Here is a 13332-nt window from a genome sequence, read left to right on the forward strand (position 1 = left end):
CTACTGTTGTTTTTTTCTGTGAGCCTACTGTTGTTGATGGAGCACGGGAAACTAGTGGGCTTTGGCTGGCACGGGTGTGGGCAACGGGTCCGTGGGCCTGGGCTCGTGCGTTTGCCGGGCAGACAAACCCAGGTCGATCGGCAGTTCCGCCTCGATCGCCCTCCTCTCTCGGCCGCGATCGATCGCACGCACGGCGGCACGACGGAGAGGGGCGGCACACCGCCACGCGCCGACCGGCCTGGCCTCCCTCTAGATTTTTCTCTCCTCCTCTGCCCCGCGCGCGCCGGGGCCGGAGGGTCGGTCGATGGGCAACGCGAGCGGCAGGCTGGAGGACATCGCGGACGCCGAGATGGACGAGGGCGGGCGCGGAGGCGGCCACGTGCGGCGCGCGTCGTCGACGGGATACGTCGGGGGCGTGAGGGGTGGCGGCGGAGGTGGCCCCGGAGGAGGGGGTGGAGGGTCGTCCTCGCCGGGAAGCCCCCCGCGGCCGCACTCGCCGCGCATGTTCGTGCCGCAGGTCAGTCAGATCGATCGTGCACGCATACACAGACGTAATTTAATCAAATCCTCCTCTCAATCCCGCGCCCGGTTTCGAATCATGGCGAGCCTCTTGCCTCCAAATCCCCAGTGCGATGCGACGGCGTGGGTCTCGCCTTATGCAGCAGCGTGCTTCTCGCTCGATCCGATGAGATCGCACCATGACCCCGAAGGCATCGATGGGTTAGAGCAGCCAGCCACGGTTAAGTGCTAATTTAGAACTACGGTTGATTTAATCCCTTGGCTATCTGCCTGTCGTCATTGTTATCTGAATGAAGACGTGTTGTCTGAAACTTCATGTTTGTGACAGTCTGACAGATGAACGATTGGTTCAGGTCAAAGAAAGATGTAGAGAATATTGAATATTTTCCTTGGCGAGATTGAAATACTGAACAGATTGACTTCACCTTCCCGGACCAGTGGCTTTCATCTAGAAATCTCCAGCTGGCCTCCCACCTGTCAACTTTGCATAGTTTAGTTTATACTTTATACTGTAAAAGAAAACCACTGGCAGTTTGTGTCTTCCGTTGATGTGTTTATTACCGAACTACTACCGGAAGTCCTTAATATTAACAGAGTTACACGGAGTGATTAGTAATTTGTTGCATCCAAATACTCAAAGAACAATTCGGTTGTGTATAGCATCTGTTCTGAAAATTTTGTGGTATACTAGTATTTCTTAACTAAAAGTCTGAAGGCCTACCTATCTTGTCAATGGGTTTTACCACCTCAGTCTCATTTTTGCCATAAGAGACTGTATATGTAGATCTTCTTACTCATATGGTTCTTATCACTTTGATATATCTTGTATGACAGAGCCCTGTAACTCCACTGCAAAGAGCTTCAGATGTGCCACCTCCGGTGTTCAACCAGATACTGATGCGTGATCAGGATGATTCCGACGGCCCCCCTCCAAAGAGGATCCCTACTTTGCTTGTGTGGCCTCATGGAGGCAAGTGTATCTTCGTGGAAGGATCATGGGATCACTGGACATCAAAGTACAAATTCTCATCAACCAGCAGTGACCTCCCCCCACCCCAAAACTGAAACTTGATGAAATGACATGCTTGAAATACTGACAGAGCCAAACCTATATGGCAGGAAAACCGTTCAGAAATCTGGGAAAGACCACACCATCCTGTTAGAGCTTCCATCAGGAGTTTACCGGTACAGATTCATCGTCGACGGGGAAAGAAGATACCTCTCCGATCTTCCCTGTGAGACCGACAACGTGGGCAACATCGTGAACCTTCTTGACGTGAATGTGAGTATTCATTTGTTACTGATCTTACTGATCAAGGTGTGTATATATGTTCATGGTATCCATTTGATCATCGGCGATGCAACGCAATTGGTGCAGGACTTTGTGCCCGAAAGTGTGGAGAGCGTGTCGGAGCTGATGGCGCCCCCCTCCCCGGACTCGAGCTACGGGTTCCAGATCCCCGAGGACAAGGAGTTTGCCAAGGAGCCCCCCACCCTGCCGGCGCAGCTCTACCTTGGCGTGCTCAACTCGCGGAGCGCGGAGCAGCGGGAGTGCGCGCGTCCGAGGCATGTGGTGCTGAACCACCTCTACATCGAGAAGGGGTGGGGCGCGCAGCCGCTCGTGGCGCTCGGCCACACCCACCGATTCCGGTCCAAGTACGTCACCACCGTCCTCTACAAGGCCATCGAGCGATAGCGCTTACCGTAGCGCATGATGCCGCTGCCGCCGAACAGAAGCGAGAAGATTTTCACCCCTCATGTCTGTGCCGGTCGGATCGTGCACAACTGCATAAACAAGCTGTAATTTTCATATAGAGATCATGTTCATTTTTTCTGTTGAGACAGCTGCAGTCATTTGTCAAGAATAAAATCAGAGTAACACAAGATTATGGAGCGTGTCACTGCTCATACGCCTGGTTTTGAAGGTGCTCAACTGCTCACGAACAAAGTTGATGCTGTTTAAATTCTTAAGAAAAAATGACAGGAAAAAAAACTTGCATTTTTTAAAGAAAAAAAGGGGGTGATCTGCTTCCCGGGCATACTGGAAAGAGGGTAGCCCAGAGGCCCAACAATGAGCGGCCGTGGTGCCAAATGGCCCAGTGTCCTGACGAGTGAAAATCTGCAGAGCTGGAGGACTGATTGGCGAAATTGGGCACTCCGCGTCCCAACCGCGTGGGGGCTATTTCCGTCATTTCTCCCCTGTTTGAAAGATGCCAGCGGACAGTGCATTATCGAGAAATTCCTTCCTTGTGCGGCCCCACGTGTCGGCGCCGTCCACAGAGATGCACGGGCCTTTGGCCCTAACGGAGCGCCCGATGTTACCAAATTGCCCCTGGTAGAGCATGATCCGTATTTTTGCAAATTTCCATGTGTTACCGTCTTCTAACTCTTTTCGTATGTTTTTCTTTTATCTTGATCTTCTATGTTGTTCGCTACATACATTTTTCGGAATGTCTATTGTGGAGGTGTAAATATAATTGTGCTATCATCCTCGTTAAGAAAAGGACACCTTTGAATATATTTCTAAGAGGAATTTTGGAAGACTTTTAGGCGTGTGAGAAGTATACGTGCGACCCAAAAAGATTCCATACGCGTAGAAGCCGTGTATTTGTTCTTTGCAAAATAATACTATGCTATGACGCCTATCGCCGTCCTCGTGCCTCAATCGAGCAGCTGTACCTTATCGTTGTTTTAGAGAAGGATAGATGAATGTGTTGAGGAAGCAAGTGAGAATACAATATTCTTTGGTTTGATCCCCTTGTACATATACACGTCTTAGGCTAAGTAATAGAGCCAATCATACACGTGTGCGCGGCCAACTTACTCATAGACCAATCCATTATATCGAGTCTTCATCTACCGGTCCATTGCCATGCTCCATCTCTCTTTTTGAGATGTCCAATCTTTTGACGCCTAGTACTAAGTCATAATGTCATCTACTCCCTCCGTTCCTAAATATAAATCTTTGTAGAGATTCCACTAGGAACCATATACGGATGTATATGGATGTACTTTAAGTGACGATTCATTCATTTTGCTCCGTATGTAGTCCACTTAGTGGAATCTCTACAAAGACTTATATTTAAGAACGGAGGGAGTAGAATCTATCAAAAATCACCAACACATTTGACATCGGTACACAATCATATGCACATGCAGCTTCGAAACATGATGAGGAAACATGGAAGGCCTAAATGCACACACATGAGGTGGGATCACACAATCATGACGATGCACGACCAAGACAAGTCAAGAGAAATACACGGAGCATACTAGAACCTAGCCATAAAACAAGTTGCATTAGTTTTCTGCCCAAGTTAGGTGATCATCACATGGTTATTCCATGAATTCGTGCCTCTCACCACCTACCAAAGCATACCAAATGCGCATTAGAAAATCACAAGTGGCACATACCATCATCTTTCTTCTACTCCCTCCGTTACTAAATATAAGTCTTTTTAAAGATTTCACTGCAAACTACATACAAATGTATATAGTCATATTTTAGAGTGTAAATTCACCCATTTCACTCCATATGTAGTCCATAGTAAAATCTCTAATAAGACTTATATTTACGAGTACTAGCAAGCAATTATTCGAGCCATATATATATATATATATATATATATATATATATAGCGGTAATAAACCACAAGGGCGTCACGGGAGGGCGGCAGAGGGGCAGTTTGGGCAATCCGGCGCGCGGACGCTAACGGCCGCGTTTAGCGGAGCTGACGGTGGGCGTTGTATAAATCGAGCTGGGAAAATTCCACCGGACGCCACGCCACAGAACGCTCCCGGCCTCTCTCTGTTTGCTCTCGCGTCCGCCGCGCCCATCCTCGTCCGCGCCTGCGCCCGGCCCGTGCTCGCTCGCTCGCCGCCTCCCTCGCCTCGATCCACCGCGCCGGCGGCATGGCGGATCAGCTCACCGACGACCAGATCGCCGAGTTCAAGGAGGCCTTCAGCCTCTTCGACAAGGACGGAGATGGTGAGCGCGCCCCTCCTCCCTTCCCCCCTCCCGTCCCTCGGATCTCTCCGTCGCGCGACGCTCGCCGCCGCACGCGCGGTGCGCATTGCCACTGCCCCCTGCGCCCACCCTGTCGCGTCGAATTAGCGCCGCCCGGCGGTAGATCCGGCCCGGATCTGGGCATGGCCGCTGGCCGAACCGCGTCGCTGTCGTGTGCGGCCTAGTGGCGAGTAGATGATGATGATGTGCACGCGACGCTTATCTTCCGGGTTGACCATTTCGTGACGGCGACGTCTCGTCGCCGTCTAGGTTTTATTTTATTTTCCGGACGCGTCGCGATCGCGCCCTCTGTTGCTTCTAGAGCAACTTCGTCTGAACGACTCGTGATTGTTGACCGTGGACTGTCGCTGTGTACCACTAGCTTGCTTTTTATCACACTTTTTTCGATTTAGGTAGTTTAATTCATGTAGAGATCCCTGGAGATAGAGAAAAATCCCGCCATGTAGTATTATAGGGGATTTCATGAACATTTGATGATGCGATATAGGAAATTGATTCGGCTTTGAATGATCTGGCGGCTAAGTTTGTCTGAACACATATGGTTCTACTGTGGCTGGAATTCTTGTGTTGTACCATGATTTGGTTGAGGTTTTCCTAGTAGTCATGTAGAGTACTATAATGTAGTAAAAGTTTGGTTAATAACCGTGTAGAGCTCTCTTGGTTTGAACTTTCCATAATGAATTTACTGTTGCATTAATCTACTTTGATCTTATTGTGTGAACTTATCAGCGAGGATAAATCTGTGTTTGAACTTTCCACAGCGAATTTACTGTTGCGTTAATCTATTTGATGTTATTGTGTGAACTTACCCACTGAGGATAAATCTGGGTTTGAACTTTTCACAGCGAATTTACTGTTGCATTAATCTACTTTGATGTTATTGTGTGAACTTATCACTGAGGATAAATCTAGATATGCACCTTCCCATTTGAACCTATGCAAGATATTCTCAGTATTGTACCATGCGTGGATATTCTCAGTATTAGCACCCTGCGTGGATATTCCTTACTGCTTTCAAACTCATTTAGACCTTATCAATTACTGGCAATAAGCAACTATTGTTTCTTTTTCTTCATAAGTTGATCTCCTGATTTGATTTGTAGTTAACAGCGATGGTTTCTGTTTTCTAAAGAAAATTTAATTTGTTTTAAGCACAATCAGTGTTCTGTGTTTGATCCTGGAGTTGGTTGTATGTATCTACAGGTTGCATCACCACCAAGGAGCTGGGAACAGTCATGCGTTCGCTGGGGCAGAACCCAACGGAGGCTGAGCTCCAGGACATGATCAATGAAGTCGATGCTGATGGCAACGGCACCATTGACTTCCCAGAGTTCCTCAACCTGATGGCCCGCAAGATGAAGGACACTGACTCAGAGGAGGAGCTCAAGGAGGCCTTCAGGGTGTTCGACAAGGACCAAAACGGTTTCATCTCTGCTGCTGAGCTCCGCCACGTCATGACGAACCTCGGTGAGAAGCTCACCGACGAGGAGGTGGACGAGATGATCCGTGAAGCCGACGTCGACGGTGATGGCCAGATCAACTACGAGGAGTTCGTCAAGGTCATGATGGCCAAATGAGCTCCGACCCAAATGCTCCGAAGACAGGAGGAGAATTGTGCATTGCATATTAGTTTAAGATGCAACTCTTATTTGATCGATTTCCAGTTAAGCATCCTACCTAGCTGTAGCTGCTAAAACGGATCGGACGACGCAATTCCTGCTATGTTCTCCAGTGTGTTTCCAGACCTCTTGTGTTTTATGTGAACTTGTGTCCTCCCTGGTGTATCCTGATTGCTGTTTGGCCCGTTTGTAGTATATTTTTTCATCAACTTCTGCTTGACTCTTCTAGCATCAATGGAAAGCCGGTGTTTCGTATTTCTTTGACTCTTTATTAATTTTACAGATGTTATCCTGTGCTTGTTTCGCGTGTGAATGGCAGATGAAGATACATTTATTAATGTACTTTGTGATGCTGGATGAAATTTGAAATTTAAATTTAGCCGTGACAGAGAAGTATCAGGCTTAAATGTGCAGCTGGGTAGGTTGCAACAAACAATTTGCTGGATGATAGTAACGTTGCAGCCTGTGCCTGTGCCTGTGTGGAGTAGTAGGTAGCAACTACCACCGTGCTTGTTCCTTTTAAGGCCTGGAATTGCCTGTGCTTGTGGAAGAGTGGAACACACACACACACACACACACACACAAATGGAGCAGGAGAAGAAGCTCAAAGTGCTCTGCCTCCACGGCTTCCGGACGAGCGGGGGTTTCCTGAAGAAGCAGATCAGCAAGTGGCACCCTTCCATCCTCCAGCAGTTCGACACGGTTCTTCCCTCGACTCGATATCAGATTCCATTCCGTCTTCTGCTTTGCTCTCAAGTTCAACTCTGCTGGTTTTTCAGGTCTTCCCTGATGGCCAGTTCCCAGCTGGGGGCAAATCGGACATCGAGGGCATATTCCCCCCACCATACTTTGAGTGGTTTCAGTTCGACAAGGTATCTTCTTCAGTAGAAACCAGGACCGAAAATCAGCGCTTCTTCCAGCCTTCAGTTTGGTTCCCTGCTAACATCACTCGTGTGTTCCTATTGCAGGATTTCACTGAATACACAAATCTAGAAGAGTGCATTGCCTATCTGTGCGATTACATGGTGAAAAACGGGCCTTTCGACGGCCTGCTTGGATTCTCCCAGGTAAAGGAAACTACTTTCTCCAAAAGAACCGCATCCAACTGTTTGAGGCGCCTGTGGCAACACAGGATCTGCTGTGTGTTGAAAACATAGTTGTGCTACTATGTGTTAGTTCATCTATTAACTTCCCTTTGCTTCCAGGGTGCAACACTTTCAGCCCTTCTGATAGGCTACCAAGCACAGGTATTCCTCTTGAACTCTCAAATTCTGCCAACTTTGAGTCGTCGAGTTAAGTTCCAGAGATATACAAAGGAGCAAGAAACAACAGATCGGATCTGCAAATATTAATAAATCAACTGTGACACCCATCTACCGTTATTAAACAACAGTGTCCCCGCGATCTAGCAATTCAGTTAGTGGTTGAGAGTTTTTTGGCCCCTTTATTAATAGGAAACTCCTGTCCTGTCCATCCTGACAGAACAGTAAATTTTGATAAATTTAGCAGTGTCACATGCCACCCTCTAGGAAAGAGAGAGTTATTCTTCACGAGCATATGCCGAAGATATCATAATCTTATGCAGAACATGTTGATACAGGCTTGCATCCGTCTCTAAGTTAACAATTCTAATAGGTATTTACATGGACATGGAAATTTAGGCATGAGATATGGTTCTCGGAGGAAGATGTCCTCCAAACCTTGTTCTGCTTCTGGTTCCATGTGGATTCTGACTAGGTTGAATGATTTAGGGCAAGGTGCTGAACGATCACCCACCAATTAAGTTCATGGTGTCAGTATCCGGGAGCAAATTCAGGGACCCAAGCATCTGCGACGTGGCCTATAAGGACCCGATCAAGGCGAAATCTGTCCATTTCATTGGAGAGAAAGACTGGCTCAAAGTACCTTCCGAGGAGCTGGCTTCTGCCTTTGCTGACCCTCTCATCATAAGGCACCCCCAGGGTCACACTGTCCCCAGGCTAGGTTTGCACTCTCCCCTGTCTTTCCATGCAAATAACTGTCGAAATTTCTTGTGAATAGATTGAGAGGCAGATTGTTTGTCTTTTACAGATGAGGCATCTGTGAAGCAGCTTTCTGAATGGAGCGCAAGCATCCTGGAAGACCTCAAGAACGCAGACACTCCCAAGGCCTCAAATTCAGAGAGTTCAGGAGGTAAGGACAGTGTCGGCGTGGAGTCAGCAGAAAACCTGATGGAACAAGTTGCAGCTTGAGGCAGTAGCTGAACTTCGCCGGTTGAGTCGCGTTGGTGTCTGAAACCTGTTGCTTGCTTGCTTTATCCAGATGGTAGACCTTGTTCACCATATTAGCCTCATTGAGAGATGAGAATAAATCAGTCCTGATTTGCCTGTTCTTTTCCTCCCATGTTCATCCTTTTTATCTTGATATCAGTACGCTTCGATGCTACACAAACAAAATTTTAACCTTTCCTTCTTCAAGGGAAAAAAGAGAGGCACTTGAACCTACTGGTATATATTTCATCTGCTTCTAGACCATGAAGTCATGAACCAGCCTAAAGCTCTATATACATCGAGTACCGGACGAATCTACAAGGAACAAAGGAACACTATATACATGAGAACCTAAAATACTACTTCCTGAGAAAGACACTCTGCAGATGCCTCATGTGGACCCTCTTTCTTCAGCCTCACTCTCGCAAACCCAAACAACATCCTTTATCTGCGCAGAGAGTGTTTTATAGAACTGCAAACAATTAATGCCGAGTCAGTAAGGTTTACCCATTGGATATAAACTGATTTGCAACTACAAGAATAAACTCAAGGTTAAAAAGACATTCTTCTTTGTTGGGTACTTGATTGTGTTCTAAGTCACTTGCTTAAATTCCGTTTGTGTAGTCCTTCATGGGCACTTGTATAGAGTAAAAAAGCTTCAGGAAAGAAGCTACATCTTAATTTACTGGTGAAATGAGTAAAAGAGCTAAAGAACCACAATATTCAAGAGCAGTACCTTCTGAAATTCCAGAGTATCTCCTTTTGCCTTTTTCAGCTCAACAACAAACAAAGATGGAGCCACTTGGAAGACCTAGAAATGTCAGCCTTGATCAATAATTGCATTACGTTGTAAAAGACATTTCTCAAGCTGCTGTGTTTTTTTCTAACCTCAGTTGCAACATTTAGGTTTCCTTTTCTTCCTGCTTCTAGGTTCTTCATTCGCATCTAGAAAGAACAAGATATAGAATGAAAGGTTTAAGTCATGGGGATGACAAGGACAGTCTCAGTTACTCAAATTCAGATACTTCAAATTTCACAAAACCTATGTTAAAAGTCGTATCCATGGGAGGATGCTTGGCATTACCTTGTAGTTCTTCTTTTGGATGTCAAAGCCAAGTGGCTTAGCAGCTTCTTCTATCCGACTGATGATTTCTTCAGGAGGACATTGCGATGTAAATCTTGTTTCTCTTCTGTACTTCTGTCATTGGTTAACAAATTTTAGCTGACTGCAGTTGCTAAGATTTTGACAAATATATAGATGTTGTAAAGAGATTTATGGGACACAATGCTGCAACAGTTCCTAACCTTATCAGCTTCAAAAAAATTATCTAGCTTCAGTCCCTTATTCAATGATATCAACTCAAATGCGTTCATAGAAGCTGGCTGCCCTTCGATTTCCTCCTTAACTTGTTTTTCCTGGAAATCACAGTAACCATCCATTTTAGTAATATTATCTCAGCCATAAAGGCTAACGGCTTTTCCAGTGAAAACAAGATCGATTAACTCACTTCCGAGTCTCCGAAAGCAGCATCAACATCAGCCAAACTAGTTTGATATTTCTCATCAAAAACAGGTGGCTTGTACCCTTTTTTGAACCATGGATCTTTTAATAGTTGAGGGATAGTTATCCGCTGGTCAACAACAACGAAGAACCGCGTAAGAAAGTACTCCATAATCAATGTACTCATAGACCAAAAAAGTGCAGAGCCACCACTTGTGTTGCATGGGAGCAGTTCTGTTGACCTTTTGGCTGGCTAATTTCAAATTTCAGAAATGGAATGTGAAGTAAAAAAAAGCTTACAGTAGAAGGATTAGGATCCAAAATCCTAGGAATCAGTCTTTTAGCTCCATCAGAAAACCAAGAGGGACAAGTAAATTGAGCTCCAGAGATCTGTCAAGAGAAACAGAGTAAATGGAAATGTACAGCCAGCAATATTGGCATTTATGTATTTTCTTATTCCTTCTATCTTACCTTTTTATAAAGGGCTGAGACGTTGTCATCCTCAAAAGGCAGATATCCAGCAAGCATCACAAAAAGAATTACCCCACAAGACCAAAGGTCTGCAAGCGCACCATTATAGCCCTTATCTTCGATAACCTGGATATTGGGTAGCATTAGATTTTAGGCATGTTCATTCCTGGTTAAAACAGAATCACTGCAAATGTATAAGGACCAGTTACCTCGGGAGCAACATAGTTCGGTGTCCCACAGGTAGTATGTAGTAACCCATCAGCCTGTTGAGTTGAAGTAATTGGAGGTTACAGGTTAATAAGTTAAATGACATCAACAAAAACTACAGAAATGCAATGATATTACCTTCGCCTGCTCAGATATTGCACTTAAGCCAAAGTCTGAGACTTTGAGGTTCCCAGCGGTATCAAGCAACAAATTCTCTAGCTGGCATACATAAAACATCCATTTGTCAGTTTCATGTTTCGCTAAACCAGATACATAAATTGGAACCAAGGGGTTGAGTGGTTGGCGATGTACCTTCAGATCTCGGTGGTATACGCCCCTGCTATGGCAATAATCAACAGCGTTGATCAATTGCTGAAAGTATCTGCGTGCTTCATCCTCCTTCAAGCTCCCACGGGCGGCCTGATTATGAAGTTAGTAGAAATCAATAAAGGCGAATGTAAAAGAAAAACCCATAGTGTAATAATATAAGATTACAAGGTTTCAAGCAACTGGCGTGCTGCTAAAATCCCATCACAGAGAAATATGAAACAAGAGATGCAGTAGTAGTACTAACGATGATATCATGGAGCTCTCCACCCGTGACATATTCCAGAACAATGAAAATTCTTGCCTTGCTTCCCATCACCTGTTATAGTGGAGTCAAAATAGTTAGCTATCAACTGCAGACTTGGATGTAAATATTTCTAATGTAGGCAGGGGATATCATACTGCAAACAAAAAGGCAAAGGTTGGTGTTTAGTCTTTACCTCATGCAGGCGGACAACATTTGGGTGCTGTATCAGCTTCATCGTACAGATTTCTCGTCTAATCTGCCAAAAGAGTTCAGAGCGGCGTCAACATCAAGGTAGAGCATAAGCCCGTAAGCTAGCCCCCTTTCTTGACTATATTTAGAATGAAATACAGGAGCAGTTATTTTTGCGCATAATGACAGCTCAGTTCTATTAGAAAGCATGAGGCAGGGAACTTTCAATATGCTGTGAAATATCTAGGAAACAGAGCATTCATGCAAAGGAAAATTATCAGAAAATGATCTGACCTGCTCGACCAACCCGTGCTTCTGAACCTTGGCCTTGTCAAGGATCTTGATGGCAACAGGATCCCCAGACTCGGTGTCCTTGGCGAACCGGACCTTGGCGAACGTCCCTTCCCCGATGGTGCGCCCGAGCTCATACTTGCCGACTCGTCGCCGCACCTTGAGTGAGGCTTGCCTCCTTGCCTTGTACATCCTCCAGGCCAGTCTTTCCTGGGCGCCCTCAAGCCAGTCTCCAAAGACCTGCCATTTTTGAACAGTTAAGATGCGGTGGAACCGGACAATTCAGCACCCAACACAGGTAGCATTAGACAGCTCAGGCAAGGGTGGAGGAGGAGGAGCAGGACAAATGCTGCTGGATTAATTTGACCATATATATAATAACGCTTTTCATTCACGGCTTAGAAACTGAAACCAAATCGGCAACGTGCAAGCTTCATCTACTGCAGCTTCCTGGAAGCTGCCTGCCGAAACCTTTAAGCATTTATGGTGGCTGATTAATTTCAGTGGTTACTGCTTCGGGGCAGAACGTCAGCAATGGGATCTCGCCGTTAAACGTCCGGATTCTTGCGTGGTTCACGAAGCATGCCGCGCGCTAGGACCCTTGAAATCTCACACAGATATTTGCGTCCGGTGCTGTGATGTCAGCCTTGGGAAGGATTCAGAAAAAATTGATGTCAGAACTGCTGAAAAAACCCAAGCCAACGAGATTAACCAGAAAGGATGAAGATTTCGTGCAGCATCTGCGGCGGCACTGGGAAGGTATAGGGAGGAAGGGAACAGGGGCAAAACGAACAGCGCGCGAGAGGGAAACCCAAACCCCGACCCGACCTGGAAAGCTCCATAGCGTCATTTCTTTCCCTTTCCTCAAGCGGAACTGGGCGAGACAAGGATGCAAGGCTCTGCTGACGCTGCACGTGTGCAGGGAGATGGACACGCAAGCCGGCCGGGCGGGCAGGAGCCGGAATCCCCTCCCCGGAATGCTAGCCGGAGAGAGGGCTCCCCGCCCTTTCTTGGGTCCCCGACGGACGGACGGAAGGAAAGAGCCTAGAATTCCGGTGCTGGCTAACTAACCAATGTGGGCGGCCGGGGCGAGAACGAGGAAGAGGGGGCGTACCTTGTTCGGAGAGTCGCCGCCGGGGAGAGGAGCGGGCCACGGCTCACGAGGAGGGAGGAGCAGGAGGCAGCCAGCACCAGCAGCCAGCGCGTGCGGGATTGAGATGGGGGATGATGAGTGAGGGAGGGAGGGAGAAGCTCGCAGTTGCGGGGGCGGGGGTGGGACGGTGGGGGCAGGGTCGCCTCCTGGCCTTTCCTTTTTGTAAGGCGCGTGGCGACGGACCGGACAAACAACCCCACACCCTTTTGCCCCTCGTACCTGCAACGTTGATGGCAATGGGATGCCATCATTAATACTAAATCTAAACCAGTTCTATATAACAATATGGAATTTGGCTTTCTGGCTTTTCTACCTTTCCAAGCAGTGGCGCCTGTTCATGCTGGCCCCTTGCGCGACGTCTCGTGCGGCGTGTATTATGAGACGGAGGGTGTATGCCGAGTTTTCGCTTGATAGTTTGTGAACCGTGGCGAGAGAGATGTTGGCGTGCTCTGGATCACGGCTTGCAAGTTGTGTTATCGCTAGATCTTTTTGCGAGCGAACGGGTTAAGTTTCTTAATTGGTTGGCGGTCAT

General features: G+C 46.9%; 3 protein-coding genes across 5 annotated transcripts; 2 read left to right on the forward strand and 1 right to left on the reverse strand.

Moving 5' to 3' along the window:
* Positions 1 to 184: 184 nt before the first annotated feature.
* On the forward strand, positions 185 to 2420 carry LOC119367238 (SNF1-related protein kinase regulatory subunit beta-1-like). Its single transcript, XM_037632809.1, has 4 exons — positions 185 to 517; positions 1354 to 1535; positions 1639 to 1801; positions 1898 to 2420. Exons 1-4 carry the CDS (start codon positions 305 to 307, stop codon positions 2213 to 2215), a joined length of 876 nt encoding a protein of 291 aa, XP_037488706.1. The 5' UTR covers positions 185 to 304; the 3' UTR covers positions 2216 to 2420.
* A 1862-nt stretch (positions 2421 to 4282) lies between these two features.
* LOC119362334 (esterase CG5412-like) lies at positions 4283 to 8540 on the forward strand. The gene is made up of 9 exons (XM_037627541.1): positions 4283 to 4507; positions 5750 to 6105; positions 6449 to 6504; positions 6690 to 6867; positions 6945 to 7037; positions 7134 to 7232; positions 7371 to 7412; positions 7917 to 8148; positions 8236 to 8540. Exons 1-9 carry the CDS (start codon positions 4432 to 4434, stop codon positions 8394 to 8396), a joined length of 1293 nt encoding a protein of 430 aa, XP_037483438.1. The 5' UTR covers positions 4283 to 4431; the 3' UTR covers positions 8397 to 8540.
* Positions 8541 to 8634: 94 nt separating this feature from the next.
* On the reverse strand, positions 8635 to 12916 carry LOC119362333 (CBL-interacting protein kinase 31-like). Of its 3 annotated transcripts, none has more exons than XM_037627538.1 (15): positions 12762 to 12916; positions 11651 to 11887; positions 11361 to 11423; positions 11168 to 11239; positions 10906 to 11013; positions 10732 to 10812; positions 10596 to 10649; positions 10387 to 10512; positions 10216 to 10305; positions 9923 to 10045; positions 9720 to 9830; positions 9499 to 9612; positions 9303 to 9359; positions 9151 to 9225; positions 8635 to 8886 (listed from the first exon to the last, which is right to left on the reverse strand). In XM_037627538.1, the coding sequence occupies exons 2-15, from the start codon at positions 11837 to 11839 to the stop codon at positions 8806 to 8808; spliced, it is 1344 nt and encodes a 447-aa protein (XP_037483435.1). In that variant the 5' UTR covers positions 11840 to 11887; positions 12762 to 12916; the 3' UTR covers positions 8635 to 8805. The 3 variants fall into 3 exon arrangements, with proteins under 3 accessions (XP_037483435.1, XP_037483436.1, XP_037483437.1); XM_037627539.1 differs by having other exon boundaries at positions 11651 to 12293; XM_037627540.1 differs by lacking the exon at positions 12762 to 12916 and having other exon boundaries at positions 10732 to 11013.
* Between the last annotated feature and the right edge of the window lie 416 nt (positions 12917 to 13332).

This window comes from Triticum dicoccoides, chromosome 2B (assembly GCF_002162155.2).
Source record: "Triticum dicoccoides isolate Atlit2015 ecotype Zavitan chromosome 2B, WEW_v2.0, whole genome shotgun sequence".
NCBI lineage: Eukaryota > Viridiplantae > Streptophyta > Magnoliopsida > Poales > Poaceae > Triticum > Triticum dicoccoides.